Source organism: Melospiza melodia, chromosome 9 (assembly GCF_035770615.1).
Source record: "Melospiza melodia melodia isolate bMelMel2 chromosome 9, bMelMel2.pri, whole genome shotgun sequence".
In the NCBI taxonomy this organism is placed as follows: Eukaryota; Metazoa; Chordata; class Aves; order Passeriformes; family Passerellidae; genus Melospiza; species Melospiza melodia.
Genome location: NC_086202.1, coordinates 26,143,646 through 26,159,271, shown reverse-complemented (window position 1 = coordinate 26,159,271; position 15,626 = coordinate 26,143,646). Strand labels below are relative to the sequence as shown.

At 43.1% G+C, this 15,626-nt stretch overlaps 1 protein-coding gene across 3 annotated transcripts in view; it reads right to left on the bottom strand.

The window, feature by feature from the left end:
* Positions 1–15,469, bottom strand: part of CDHR1 (cadherin related family member 1) — a 51,683-nt gene extending 36,214 nt beyond the window's left edge. The window contains exons 1-4 of one of the 3 annotated variants that reach the window (XM_063163934.1): positions 15,355–15,469; positions 12,851–12,908; positions 11,409–11,543; positions 7,704–7,799 (exon numbers count right to left, since the gene is read on the bottom strand). In XM_063163934.1, the coding sequence (XP_063020004.1) occupies positions 7,704–7,740 (37 nt within the window). In that variant the 5' untranslated portion in view covers positions 7,741–7,799; positions 11,409–11,543; positions 12,851–12,908; positions 15,355–15,469. Of the gene's footprint in view, positions 1–7,703; positions 7,800–8,568; positions 8,630–11,408; positions 11,544–12,850; positions 12,909–15,354 lie in introns of those variants that run through there. The other 2 variants (XM_063163933.1, XM_063163936.1) reach the window with 2 other exon arrangements.
* Between the last annotated feature and the right edge of the window lie 157 nt (positions 15,470–15,626).

Below are 15,626 nucleotides of genomic sequence, written 5' to 3'. Positions count from 1 at the left end.
ACAAGTGGGTGACAATCTCAGCAGTACCAAAAGGCCCTCACAGACCTCTTCTTTGTAGGAACAACAGAACTGCAAACTAGCATGCAGAGAATCTGGCAATCTCCCTTTAGGGAGAGCTCCCTCAGAATCAGATCTGAGCTCTGGAACTTGGGAGGTGCAAGGACATTTCATACTTTCCCACTTTCAGGATTTAATTGATGCAAAAGTCTTCTTTGCTGTTTCACTCCCACTCATTAGCGCTCTCTCATTAAATTCTTTACTTGACACACCCATTCATGCTCATATCAATTATTACATTTTTCAAACTTATCAATGTATTTCCTTCAGAAGCTGGAGAAATATAGTTATTTCTATTTTTATACATTGAGAAATTGATGCCAGTTTTTCCACCAAACTGACTTGTGTATTATAAATGATAATTCCTGGGAGAGTTATAACACCCATATTTTCAAAGCATGGTGAGAGTGTTTATTAGTATTATTTTTTAAACTTACATATCTGTCATTCTTCTATCCTTTACACCTTCATCTAAATAACTTCAAGCAGTTTACAAACACCAGTTAACTGAGCCTGAAATATAAACCACTGTTGTTTTTTCTTCCTATCTGCTGTGCCTTGGCTAAGTTACCTGAGATATTCAGGTTGGAGAGGTTAAGCACAGAAACTGCTTTACATCTAACAAAGCCCTCTGCACTGGAAATACTGCAGCAAGTGACTCACTGGTTACTAGTGAGTTTTGCTCATGCATGCAACCCAAATACAGGATGCAAGGAACCTTGCTAAGAAAGTCAGCATAAAGTTAAAGAAGAACACTAAGGCTCAGTTTTGAACTACTCTGGCCCTGAGTTTGACAGATGTTTAATTCGGTACTCAAAAATGATAATTTTTTCTCCTCTCCTCTCTTCATAGATCACTGGCCAGATCTGTAAATTTGTGCTTAGCCCTAGAGTCTGCCCACACCATTGAGAGGTCAGCTTCTCAAAGGTTTCCTCAGTTTTGCAAGGCAACCTTTTGAACCTCATTTGCTTCTTTCTTGGCATTCGAACTGTGAAGCGGCTCAGGGGCCTTAGTGGCCATGGGACATCCAGCCATCAGTGGTGATATTGGCAAAGCATGGCTGTCTTCTTGTCATAGCAAGAGATTATACTAACCCACATGGAATCTGTGCTCACTTAGGAGTAAATTCTCATGTGATAATTATCAGAGCAACATTTGGGCACCTTTGTACAGAAAAATGTTACATTGCAAAAACCAGTGCACCCACAAGAGCACTGACAAAAGATTCTGTTATGAGCTGGTTCAGTCAGACAATAAATAACCAAGACTTGCAAAACAGTTCACAAAACTACAAAACACTTTTCCAAATTTTTCTTGTACTTTTCCTACAAAACAGAATGGAAAATAAGAAAACATCTGTAACTGTGATCACTGAAAATTATTAGGGAAAGACAATGAGTGGTATGATGAGACACTTCTGACTGTAACAACTCTCTAAACACAAATGAAAGGAGAGGAACTAACTGGGTCTGATATAAAATAGCATCCTGAAAGGACACCTGCTTCCTGATACAACTATCTATATAAGACAGAGAAATTTGAAAACTGGAGGGTTCTGCAGCACCAGCACTGACTTCTTTTTTCTTGTTTCTTAAAAGCTCTCTTAATATCACAGCTGGGTCCAATTGGAGATTTAAGGTGTCACTTGCCATCATCTCACTGATATCCTTATAGAGTGCTTTTCTGCAGCCTTTTTTTTTGGTCATTAGTTGTCTCTAATTCTCAGTTGTTTTCTGCCCTTCTTGCTACCTTTTCCTGTCCCTTGCACTTGACACAGTGCTGGCTGTCCTGCCTGTTTCTAGCTTGTGTGGATGTCCACAGCAGCTGCTGAGCAGTGCTCTGTGTGCCACGGAGAAGCAGGATGGACACCACATCTGGGCTCTCTTGGAGCTGAGAGCAGCCACCAGGCACACCAGGCACCAGGTCTCTGCTGTGGCTGCCCTGCAATGCCAGCACCAGCAGTACACGAATGCAAACCACTCCTCAGGGGCACAGGGCTGGAGAACAACAGACTGAAAGTTTATGTGAACCCATTTAAACCTAGGCAGGTTCTTTAAATCTCACATTTCCTTTCCTACTTTTCTTAGAATTTTCTTATAAGGAAGACAGGAACTTTCTTGCTGCTAAATGAGTAGAAACATTGATATTGGTACAGACTGAGGTTACTGAGCTTTCTGAGCAAGTAATGATGGACTTCATTGATCTTTACACTGGAGTCTTTGCTTTTTAGCTAAAGCTGATACTTCATTTTTCATAACACAAAATACTTGCATGCCTTTTAAATTAGATTGTGGATCAAAATTTATTTTCTAACTCATTATAATTCCTTATTTTTTCCAAATTGTAATTTCACTGCACAGTACCCTCCATATCATTAACACCCCCAGGAACACTTCTCACCACAGTGTTAATGCCAATTAAAAGTCTGTTCCCAGTGTGCTGCCTCTACTTGCTGAAAAGGAAATAAATGAAGAAGACAAATAAAATCTTACCAGAGGATACCAAGTAAATACCGTCTCTCTGTCCTAAAATATGGGAATAGAAGAGTCTTTACTTGAGGATATGGCAAATGCCACAGTTAGAAGAGCTGGATACTCTGAGTACCCGTGGGATGATGCAGCAGGCTGGGACAGGGGAGCCCTGGGGTGCTATTGCTGCTTCTGCTGTGGCTTCCTCCATGAGCCATGCCAGGCTTTTCCACTCTGTTTTTCCTATTCCAGCTTAAAAGTCATTTGCTCTCTGCTCTGCCACTTGGCTGTCTGGCTGAATGGCTGTATCATGATGTCATTGCTCCATTTTAATTTCATTTTTGACTCAAATTTAATCACAGTTTCTGCCCTGGGCTCTGGAACTGGTTTTGGTTTCTCACTGGAGATGCACTCTCCCTCTCTGCTGTGCAACACCCAGCAGTCAGATCCCTTCCCTGTCAGTTAAACAAACCAAGCATATTTTGGATTCATGCTCAGTCCTGCCACTGTCCTTTGCCGGCACAGCTGACAACTGTTAAGAAGATGCTGAGAGGGACATGCATGGCCATGCTCCCAGGACAGCATCCCCCTGTTCCTAATGTCACAGCAAACACCACCTTGCTTGGGGTCTCAGGTCTGCTCTCCCCTGTCTCACTTCTCCAGTAGAAGAGAAGATGGGCAGTTAAAGCTACAGAGGGCTGTTTTCACACCAAGTTCACCCCAAGCACAGGCTCCTGGAGGCCATGGACACACACCATGCCTAACCCAAAGCCCCTTCCCCATTCACCACCTGCTGCTGCTCCTTTCGGGACTCCTGCTCCCTCCCTGCAGCCTGGTGCAGCAGTCAGCAGCCAAAGCAGAGACATGGCAGCATCAGCAGCAGCCAAAACACACCCTGCAGCTGCCAGTGCCTGTCCTGGAGAGATGGGATATGGCAGCAAGGGGTCAGCATGGGGCCTGGACCATCACCCCATGGACAGCAGCAATATGTCCCTGCAGCACCCATGACAACCAACTCCAAGGAGAAACCAACTGAGTGCAATTTTCTGATGTATCTGCAGTTGCTGTCAGAAAAATCTAAACAAAATTGAAGGCTGTAGCACCTGTGAGTGCTCAGAGCATCTCTGTGCAGTGCTCAGCTCTGCAGGGGGCTTTGCTCTGTGCATGCTGGCACTGCTGCAGGGGTGCAGAAGGCAGGCTGTGCTTACACTGCTGTTCTGGCAGCTCCCAGCTTGCCTAGGGGTGGAGCAGGGTGACAGAAACAAGGGAAGAATGATAGGGACCACAGGGGACAAGAAGGCTCTCCTCAGTCAGCTGTGAATGATGGGAAGAAAGGAAGAAAACAGCATGTAGGAACAGGGCAAGCTTGAAGGATGGAGGGATCTGAAGGGATCAGTCACCCCATGGTGGCAGCTGTAGCTTCAATCAAAGAACTGCCACTGCAAACTGGCTTTTAACAGGAGCAGTGCCTTTTTGGGGGCAAGGGAAAAAACAGAAAGGGAAATGCAAGAAGATCATGCAGAGATCTACAGAGCACTGATGATGGTTGGGCTCTGAGAGATAATGAACTTAGGCCTTCTGAGTATGCTTCAATCCCCTGCTCTGCAGCTGTTCCCAGCCCCACTCTGTCCCCACCATGAGGCTTACAGGGATTATGAGGTAAGATGAAACAAACAACCTGAAATAGCATCCCACTCCTGCCCTAAGACCTTGATTAGGAGCACATGCACATTTTGTATGTACACATGCAAAGAGCTAATTACCCACCTGCCCCACCAAACCACAAACACCAACTGCTATTTCAGTTCATAACTCCTCCTATTCTTCTTAAATCTGGCACTGAAAGGGGCTGCTTCTGTTCTGGCCTCTCTTACCCTGAGGGCTCTCAAGCCCTGCAGCAATAAATAGGATCTGGGAATCTGCAGGTACTTTTAAGCATTCATGCAGAAACAGTACTTGCTGTTTTTATGATAGCTTGGTACACAAGTTACAACCATGTGTAAATAATCAAAACTGGACAAAGGAAAAGAAGGTAAAGTTAAGGATGAGACAAGAATGATAATGAATTTGATGTGTTCACACACAGCTTCAGAGCAGCAATGTCTCTTTCTACAGCCACACAGACTCCATCATGTCCTTTCAGTGTCCCCAAATGTTCCATGTCCCTTGCCTACAGATGCCTGGGAATAAAACTAACACATACTACTTTGCCAACCACTTGCAATCTCAGCAGGGTCAAAGACTGTAAAATTTCTGGAGGTTTATTAAAGCTGCTGTCTGTGGCACTGCACAGATCAGACACCAGCTGCTGCCAAGAAAAGCATCCTGTCCATGACTCCAAGCTTTATGTAAGGACAGGGAAGATCTAATAGCAACCTGTCAATTTTTGCAGCACATAAATCTGAGTGAAGCTATCCAGAATCAAACATATGGAAGTTTTAGTTCCCCTGTTTTGTCACTGATCATCCTGCTCAACCTGAGAGATGACTGTGGGAGTGTGGATGCTTGGGACTGCACATGGACATGGGAGACCAGATGCCTTCTCCTGCTTCTGGAGGAGATCATAGCTGATGATGAAGAACAATATTCTCCTCTGCAGTGCCACAGAAAAGGGCCAGCCTGGTAGCCATTTAGCAGGGAGCTCTGGCACAAAGACCTGGCTGTGGTCTGATGTGAGCTCTGGTCCTCTTGCCCTGTACTAAGCTGAAAGCACACCCAGCACTGCAGAACTACAGTGTCAGTGCTGTTTGTGCCCTTCCCTGTGACTGTCTCTGCCAAAGGCTCCCTGAGGAGTGGCTATGCTGACATGGGCAGCAGCAGCTTGCATTAAGCAAATCCCAAGCAACCATGTTCCAATGGAACTTCTGAAAGTGCTTTCAGATAAGAGGACCTTGCAGTACTTAGAGCTGTTTGTCAAGGTGTTCTGGAAATTAGCCCAAAGAAGCACTGGAAGCTGTGTGATAAAGCAATCACATTTGGTCTTCCCAAAAGTAGGTCTTATCTCTATTTCCCAAGGGTTCCTACAGGTCTTTTGGAGCTTTCAGAGAGAAGCTGTTTCTCTCCTGTCTTTTAAAGCACATTTACACATCAAATTAGAAGTACAAGCCAGCCAATTTAAACACATGTAAGCACATTCTGGATGAAGCTAGCAGGCAGGAAGCACAGCAGCTCTCAAGAAAGAACAGCCTGAGCTTTATCACTGCTGCAAGCAAAGCACAAACTCTCCAGAGACCTCCGTGTTCCTAGTCTGGTTGCTAATGTTACAAAAGCCCATACAAATATCTCATTATTCTTACTCAGGCTGATTAGGAGAGCACTAACACAGGCTCTGATCCCTCACACTGCTGTTTTGCTGTTTGTTGAGGCACACTGTCCTTTTTTTGGCTGCTGGAGCACCAGATCAGATGCAGTGGAAATTACTGTTGTACTTCACTGCTGCAGGGAGTGCTGTCATCTGAGAGACGATGTGGTGCTGCAGTCCTGACAGGAGGGACATTTTTGCTCATTGTGTGGCTCTGTGCCATCTTTATCTCCTCATCCCCACGCAGGTGTCCGGAGGCTCCCAGTGGTGGCAGGCAGAGGCTGGCACCACACCAGGGAGTGGGGCTTGGATGGCAAATGAGTTGTGCTGCCTGACGTTTCAGTGGCAGAGCTGGCAAGCACCACCCCAAACAAACTGAGTTGGGGTCCCATTTTGTGGCTGTCTGGGATTACAGCCTTATCTACACTTGGACAAGTGATTCCAATCTAACTCCAGCTATCAGCAGAACCGTAGGGATTGCCAAGGCTGAACTAAGTGTGGTTTCCATGAGAATCCAGGCAGAAGTACAGCAAACAGTGCAGCTCCTTGGTCTGCCTCTGGCTTTTCCAAGTGCCACTACATTAATACAGTACTGGTGGCCTTCAAGCTGGGGTTTCCACTTAAGCTTGACCAAGCTCATAGCAAATTCCTGCTGCATCATAAACAAGCTCCTTTTAAGTTCATTGTCAAGATGTGTCACTTCTACACTATGTGCTGCCTTCTCCCCTTCTTCTTCTCAAGCTGAGCAGGTAAAGGAGAATTTGCTGCTTCCAAATACCCCCCTCCTCACCCTATAGCAGGCCCAGTGTGGGTCTTGGATGACATTAACACCCCTGAGTCAGAAATGGAGACTTTGAGCAAACCCAGGCAGCTGCTTTCAGCACAGAGTGACCTTGGTGTGCTTTAAGGAGGCGTGGGTGGCAGTGTCAGGCTGGCAGAGCAGGCTGTGCCCTCTGATGCCTCCCTCACCCTGGCCTTCCCCAGCTGCCTGGGCTGGGAGGGGGTGTTTGGCTGCACCCCTGAGCAGCCATGTCTCTCCTCTCTGCATGAGGCACGAGCAAAGGGGTGCTTCGGTACCCAGTTTGCATTAACTAAATATTTTTCCGATTCAGCCTGTGAAAGCTACAGATGAACAGAAGAAAATCCTAAATAAAATCTCAGTGCAAAGTTTGAAGTAAAGGTGATGTTTATCACTTAATATATATTTTTATGTAATTGCTTAGGTCTTAGGAGATTATTTTTCCCCCACAGAAAATATTGATTATAAGTTACGTTTTGTTCTTATTTAACTTTTCATAGTCCAACTACAGTTAAAAGAAGCATAAATAGACCTGCCTCAGAGTGCTGAAATCTGTACACTGCATCAATTTTTGAATTTTCAATAAAACAAAACAAAACCTTTTTAAAAAACATCAGTTATTTAGACAAAACAATTTTCACTGCAAGTGGGAACATTTTCTACCATTTGTACATAAATATTAAAAATGTGTTTAGAAAAAAATCATGCCTCTTCGTTTTTCAAGGTACAGCTTGCTTTTATCAAGGCTGATAGCCTAATTTCTAGTAATTTTTTCTTCTCATAAGCATTTACAGAATTGGTAAGAAGCCTCCCACCAAGAATTTATTTCTGACCCCAAAGGTCTGAGCTCTGAAGCTGTGAATAGATTGGCAGAAAAAAAAGAGGGAGCTAGAATTCATGTTTTAAATTACAGCTACAATTCAAACATGTCATTTTAAATTGAGGCCAATTAAAAGCTTGAGAAAAAAACATGTAAGATCACAGCAAATAACAACAACCTACAAGAAAATATATATGTTAATCATAAGAGCAAGCATTTCCACTTTCACAGTTTAAACATACAAATTTTAATACTGACCAACAGGTGTGTCCTCCGAAAGGCTGAGAAGTGCCATGTTCCCATTTGTGCTTCTGGCTCCATTATCAAAGAAATAGGGGGCATAATTTGCCTGAACTGCAATTAAAACAAAACAGAAGCCAAACAAAAGCATTTTGTAGGTGACAGTTATTTGGCTGTCTCAGTTACCTGACTCTCAGTAAACAGGAGCTGTTCAGGGAATACTAGGAGTGCATAACACACCCAGTTGCTGCAATGGACTTTCAGCACTGTATCTGTAGAGATATTTTTAATAAAATTACTTCTACGTGCCACTGTGCCAGTATTTACACAGAAGGAAATAGAGAGAGTATATAAAAAACCTCCCAACCAACAGAAACAAATAGCAGGATCTCTCTTAAAAAAACTCAACCAGTTCCAGACAGCTTCAATGAAAAATGAACTTTTCCAGCTTGCAATGATGGAACATCTCTCCTCTACTCCACACATACAAGCCTGAAACTTTCCCAGTGCCTCAGTACCTTACCCAGTATTCTTACCCAGTGTTCTAAGCACATCCTGCCTTAAAATTATGCCTACTACATGAGCAATTAGCCATAATTAAATACTTACTTGCTGCCAGACAACAGCAAAGTTTAAAAAAAAACAAAACAAAAAACAACAAATTAGTTGTCATTCTATTGACTGACTGTTAAGAGATTAAAAATAGCCCATTTGAAACAAAACTGCAAGTATATAAACACAGAGGGTAACATTTGCACAAGGACCAGTTGCCATGGAAAATATTTCAGAACAACATTACCACATCAGTAAGGATAGCTACAGCATTTAAGGTTATGCTTGTTTTCTCTATATTTTTACTCAACAAAGTGATTATTGTACTCACCCAGGCAAACATGCACCAAACTGAGAAATAAGGAGGGGGTGAAATGCCTTACATGCTTCATCCCACTGAAGAAAGAGCCAACTATCTTCTGTGTTATAAGGGCTTGGTTTTTGTTGGTTTTATTTATTTTTATTTTTTTTATCTCTCTGAAACATCCAGGAAAGTGCCCTTCAGGTTGATGTAGCAGAGAAATGTGGAAGAGGCAGTAACAGATGCTAAGATGTTAAGCGGATGACACGTCTTAATTTCTGAGGAATTTAAAGAAGCTCCTTCCTACCACCTAATTAGACCAATTACTTTGCAGGGAGCTGTGGGACTCATCTCTGAGACAACATTTGGAGGAATCAGTGTAACTCTCATGTTTTGCTTTCGGTACTGTATTTGTGCTGCACAAACACACAAGTCAGGGAGAAGGTAAAGTAGAAATTTGTTTTCTTTCCGAACTCTAATTCTCTAAGACAGTTATCTGTTTTTCAGAGTTAAAAGAAGTTTATTTTCATTTTAGCTCTGGTAATCTTGAGAAACTACAAAAGAAGAAAATCTAGTATTAGCAAAACCAGTAGAAATTATTGTTACAGTTTAAAAGAAAGCACTAATGATAGCAAAAAAATACACAAAATTGCATATTAAAAATGCAGAATGCTCTTTATATGAGTTGGCCTGATCATTTAATTCTTAAACAGCATGAATTGCTGAAAGCATCTTTTACTTTCAGCAGAAAATTTCAACACACTAAGAAGTGTGTTTAACCATCAACACATTGAAAAAGTTAACAGAATAACTTTTTAAATTGCTTGGTTTGACACATATAAGATGTTTTCATTAATTAACAAAAATATATGCCAATACACTATATGGTTAAAAATCAGCCACACTGAGGATGCTCACAGATAAAGCTGCTGGAAAGGAGCTCCATCAGGGACAGTATGTGACTCAGTGACCCTTGTGGTCCCTTCAGCTCAGATGATTCTGTGACTGTGATCCTGCAGCACCTGGCTGCCAAGCACTGAGATGTTTACATTGGAGCTGAGCTGTTTAAACCTGACCTGCAGCAAAGCACTTGCTCTTTAAGGATGTGTTAATGGAGTTTTCTGGGTTAATTAAGAGTCAGAGTGAAGGATGTGTCCAAGGAATTGATCAGAGTTCCCCATCCCAGTGCTTTAAAGAATGGCAGAGGCTGCACATGCTGGGTGCCTGCATGGCACAGGTGAGGTGGGCACATGCAGTGCAAACACTGCAAGCAGGTGCAGATGCAGGAAGCAGCTTCACACAGGGCAGCAGAGGAAGCTTTGGCTCCCTCAGTCACACACATGTTTCATCATTGTTGGCTAAGCTGCAGAAGGGAGCAGGGGATTGCTCCCCAGACATGAGCCCACAGGCGGAGCCTCCCCTCCCAGCCCTGGCCTGAACTTGGGCAGGGCTCCAGGGACAGCTTTCATCACTCAGCCAGGGCAGGGACAGGCTGGGCAGCTCCAAGATATTTTTCCTACTGAAGTAGCTGACAGTTGGATCCTATTTATAGTGTACCTTACCCTGACAAAGGCTGGAGGGGGCCAAGGGAGAGGTCTCTGCTGTGCTGCTCCCATGCTGTGGACAGGGCACCTGCAGAGCCCCTGGGATCCACAGTGCTGCTGGCAGGACACCTCTGCCTGCAGAACAGGTCAGCTGCAAGGCTTTCCAAAGGAGAAAAACAAAACTCTTGGGCTGATATTAACAAAACTCATCACCCATAATGGAATTTACCAGAAAATGGTACAGGGAGCAAAAGAAGGCTGCAAATGGGTGAGACAAATTAATGAAGGCTGGGTTCACTGATGACTAACAAATGTGATGACACAGATGCAAACCCTGGCCCAGTTCAGCACTACATTATCACCTGCCAGAAGCTCAGAAGTTTAACCAGGGAAAGGCTCTTTGACATCTTGATCTCTTTCTGACCATCTCCTATGGGACCAGGCCTTTGTTCTGGCTCTGTATGATTATATTTGTAGAGAACTATTTACAAAAGCTCCATGTTGAACCAATCTGTGACTGCAGCAGTGGCCTGTAAAGCTCAGAGAAACCTACAGCAGGCAACTATGAAAAACAAATGTATTTTTAGTGCATTTAAATTCAGGATATGGTGATCCAAAGCCGAAAACTGTGTGGGAGCAGATACACATATAGAAGATGGATATAAATTTAGTCCCTGTTGTAGATTTAATCATCCCACCTCTGTCAAAAATAGTATTAAACCACTGACAAAATCACAGAAATAGATCTGCATGGAGCCCAAAAAAACCCTATAAATAGCACCTAAATGCCTTCTCATCTGCCTCCTCAACCCAGAACTAACAACATGGTTTTTTTCTACAGAGAATTCTCCTAGAACAAGTGATGGAGAGCTCTTGTCAAAGTTAATAGCTGTCTGTTCCCCTGGTTTCATCCCCTGGGGATCTGAATCTCTAGGGCCTGCATCTCCAAGGAAGCAAAATGCCTTCCTCCTGAATTTCAATGAGTTTGAGCTCTTAATCCCCTTACAGTTTGGAAACCTAGCTAATGTGTGTCTATGCACAGTCAGAGCCATACCTAACACAGCAACATTCAATAGAGATGTTTTTTCTGTCAGAAAACATACTTTGATCAAAACCAACACAGCTCATGGATCCAGGCTTATTTTGATGAATTTTCTCCTTTGGAAGAAAAGGGGCAGGAAAGGGTTTCAGGAAAGCAGTACCTTCTGTCTCAACATTTTTGGAAATGGTAGGATACCTCTTTCTATGTAGAAGAAACTTGCTATTTTGTACATCTTTAGCATATCAAGTAGCAAGAAACATAGAAGAAAAATGAAATATACCCACCTGATCTGGACCAACTGGTTTCCCAGGGTTTTGTTTACTATTCAGTACAAAAAACATCCAGAAAATATTCCAATATCTTCAGAACAGAAGTTTGGGTGACTGATTAGCAATATCTGCTGGAGCTTTTTAGACAACCTGAATTTTTATACAATAGAAGTTTAAATGTTGAAGGATGCTACAGTAATGCAGTGGATATTTTTCAGACTTCCCTGCCTCTGAGCACAGGTGGGATGTAATGGGGTGTACACCTGCATGGTTGTAGAGCTGCTCGATTGTGCACTGAGAAGCCCCTGGGATGCCCTGGGAGCCATGGATGCTTTTTTCCCCCAAAGCAACTTCCCAACATGAAACCAGATCATGGCTGGGAACTGGGGCCAGACACAACATGAGCCACATGCAAGGCCAGCTCCTACCCTGTTAACTCTCATCTCTTTGAGCATCTTGGAAAATCCTGGGCCCCACTGTGTTCACTTTCTTTAGCCCTAAACCTTAAGCCTAATACAAGTAATACTCCCTAATTAAATATGGATGACAAGAAAGGAGCTTTCACCACCACCAAGAGCTGCACTTTTTCTGTTTACACAACCCTGAATGGGGGAATTGTGGGTCCCACAAAGACAGCTGCTCTTGAGCCCAGGCCAAAGCACAGCCTAAAATGTTGGCCAGACTAGAACTGGCAGCAGATGCCAACATAAAACAGCACCTAAACTTCCCCAAGAGCACAGCCCCTCCCACAGCACAGCACTGCCACCAGGAGCATTGCCTGGTCACAGCTGAGGGAGGGAGTGCCCTGCTGTGCCACTGAATTCCAGCTGGCACCGCTGCCACCTGTGCTGGCAGCCTGAGCAGAGGGCTCTGACTGAGCTGGCACGGAGGGAAATTGGGAAATTACTCTTTCCACATCGTGGGTGGCCCTTCCACCTCAGGGCAATCACATTAGAGCTGCCCACCTGGGGAATGCCTGCTTGGCATATAAATGGGAGGCTTTCATGAGTTGCATTTTGATCAGCTTTTGGATGCTCATGGGCATTTGCAATTTAAAAACTGTGAGAAAAAGAAAATGAAAGAAATAACAGATATTATTTTCCACTGTCCTCTGTTGCTTTTTTAGCTACTATGTACTGTCTTCATATTTCGTGTCTCCATTTTCCTGTGTTCTATGCTCTGGACAGGTATTGATAAGTAATAAAGTTCACACTCATATAACAATAGTTTAAGCTACTTTTTTTGTATGCTTGTCCTTGAATTTGGGGTCTGTATGACATTAGGCATTACCCTGGAGGGGAGCACTCAGCATTTTTTGTGTGCACATTTGGGCATGTACATTCAACACAGAAAGTGTTGCACCCTTTATATAAACCACAGCATGTGCAGAATGACACCAAATCACACTGTGGCCTTCTCTTTGTAAATCACAAGCTAAAAGGAGCTGTGGGACTTACCACTGATACCTGGAGGCATTATGTACAGCACAGCTCGCTCAGAATTCCTCATACAGTTCTGCAAAGGAGAGAAGTGGAGCCTCAGTCAAATTTTCTCAAAACTCTCTCTGTTCTCACATCTTTGAAAGTGATTGGGAAGTTCTTTTTCAGTTTGAAAACAAAGGAAGGGGCCATGACATAAACCACAGGTAAGACAGACACCCAAACAGCCCTGGCCCCAGCTGGGCTGTCCCTTGCACACCAAAGGGTCAGTTCAGTAGCAAGTCCCACAGCATGGTGTGAGCAAGAATTGTCTCAGCTGATCTCCAAACATCTGAGGAGCAGCAGAACATGCACAAGTGAGGTAAATGTAATGATCACACTTGCTGCCTGGGTGTTTGCTGCCTGGCTGGCACCTGGGAAGGGTCGGAGCACTCTTGTTTCACCTAAACTGAGACACAGTTAAACACACAGCTCCCACCACAAATCAAACAAAACACTCTTGCCTGCCCAAACAACATTATTCCTCCTCCTAAAAATCTCCCTGCAAAGGACTGAGAGATGATTTGTACTGGGGCATATCATCACTCTCCACCAACTTCCATTAATACAGAATACAGATGGTGCTGAAAATCCAGGAACAGCTATTGATTACATTTCAGATGACTGGTTTTGGTAGTGAAGCATTTTACACAACCCAGATTTTACATTTTCATAGCACAGCACCATACCTTCTGTCTGATTGCTGGGAGAAGCTGTAGGAACTGGGGAATCTGCAAGAACCTGGGCCAGTTTGTTGGCTGGAGAGAAAAGACTAAAGTCCCTCAGACACTTTCAAGTTCCATCTCTACATTTTGAATTACCAGCTGTGAGAGAGAAACAGACTTGCAATAGGTCAAACATTTCTCAGTAGGAACTACAAAAGAGAATCAGTTCTATGTTTTAGTGGTTAAATCTAATCAGAGACATGTGCTTGAACCTTTGGCCATTATCACTAAGCTTTCAGTTGCCAGAACAAATATGCCACCTCCTAAATGAGAGTTTATGCATCTCTCCACAGCCCACTCTCATCACTTAGGATATGCAAATTTGTTAAAATGACATGGAAGTTTTAGCAGTCGTGACACATTAAAATGCAAACAAATAAACACCTCTTTCTTCCTCTCACTTCTATTTTCTTGCTATTAATTGAATGGATTTAACATTCTAAAAGGCAAATGAGCTCATTGTTACAGTTCTGACACATGGGAGTTTTCATATCTAGCACAGTCAGTCTGTAAATAATCAGCTCAAGATCATTAAATTCACATAAAAGTAATCAAAAGATACTGATGTGATCATGACTGACCTTGGTTAAATTTAGAAACCTCTCTTAGTTCAGTAATTCCAGGCTGCAAGTGACACTGTGCTGTTTGGTTTAAGGAATTTAATGAACAACATGAGTTGTAACTCAGCTGTCTACAGATCCTTTTTTATATTGCAGCTCCACTAAGCAACTATGCTAAACCCCAGCAGAGTGCAGGAGAAAGGTGAAACCTGGATAGTACCAAAGAATGGTTTGTGTTGGAAGGAACCTTTAAAGCTCATCTAGTTCAAAGCCCTGCAATGAGCAAGGACATCTTCAACTAGATCAGGTTGCTCCTGAATGTTTCCAGGGACAGGGCATCCACAGCTTCTCAGGGCAGCCTGTGCCAGCATTTCACCACCCACATCAGAAAAAAACAGCATGAAAAAGACTTTGTAACTCAACTGATTGAGGAAGATACACCGACAGAGCAGAAGAAGGAAAACATTCCCAATTTATGGAAAGAAAAATCAAGATTTAGAGAGGTGACTACAAGCATTATATCAACCTGAGCCCCTTGGATTTGAACCCCACCTATTTTAGATAACAAGAACAGGAACACTCAGCTATGTTCTCATGTCCCAAGGAATTAAGAAATGACAATGTCAGGAAAACAGAGGGAGAACAAACACCAACTATCTACCAGTTTTAGCATTTCCACAGTGGCCTTAAAACAGACAGCAAAGTGCTTTGCCAGCAAAGTGTGGTGGGCATTTTTTCCACACAGGTAAAGAGATGCTGCTTTCATCCCATCAGAAAAAAATGCTAGCCTACACACCAAAAATCTCAGAGTGTTTCCCTGCATGATTTATCATGAGTTATTGTCATTCACTGTGGGTGGCAGCAGAGGTTTGGGGAATTCCTGGGAAAAAGAAGTAACTTCATCTCAGATACAGCTTCTCCTGGCTTTAGTCTGCCAAAAAGTGTTTTATAGCATTTGCAAAAAAGGTGCTGCAGGTAACTGAGAAAAGGGTAACATTTTCTGCCGCTGCTAAGTAATTAAAGTTTCTGCTATCCATTTTGCTAGCTTAGAGGCTTTTAAAGACCACTGCAAAATCCATTTACAATTCAGTGACTTTGCTTCTTTGGAGCTACGAATCACTCTCCTCATTTTCTTTTGACAGGGATGGAAAATGAACAAATAGTCCCTAGAATATCCAGGTATATTTAGATAGCCTACCTTCACTCCAGCAGCATGATCTTGATGGATGTGGTGCTGAGGAGCATGACACAGATCTGTGTGAAGGATGCCATTTAGCTGCAGACAGGCAGTCCAAGTTATTTATGAAAGAACTAGTATTGTTCATTGTTTTGCCTCTAAAAATTATACATATAACTCAGAGTTGGGATGTGAATAATGAATAAATCAAGATTTTATAGTTTACTCAGTGTGGCTGAGAAAAATAACGAGACTTGTTTGGGCAGAGCAAAGAAGCACTCGTGTTCTCCTCA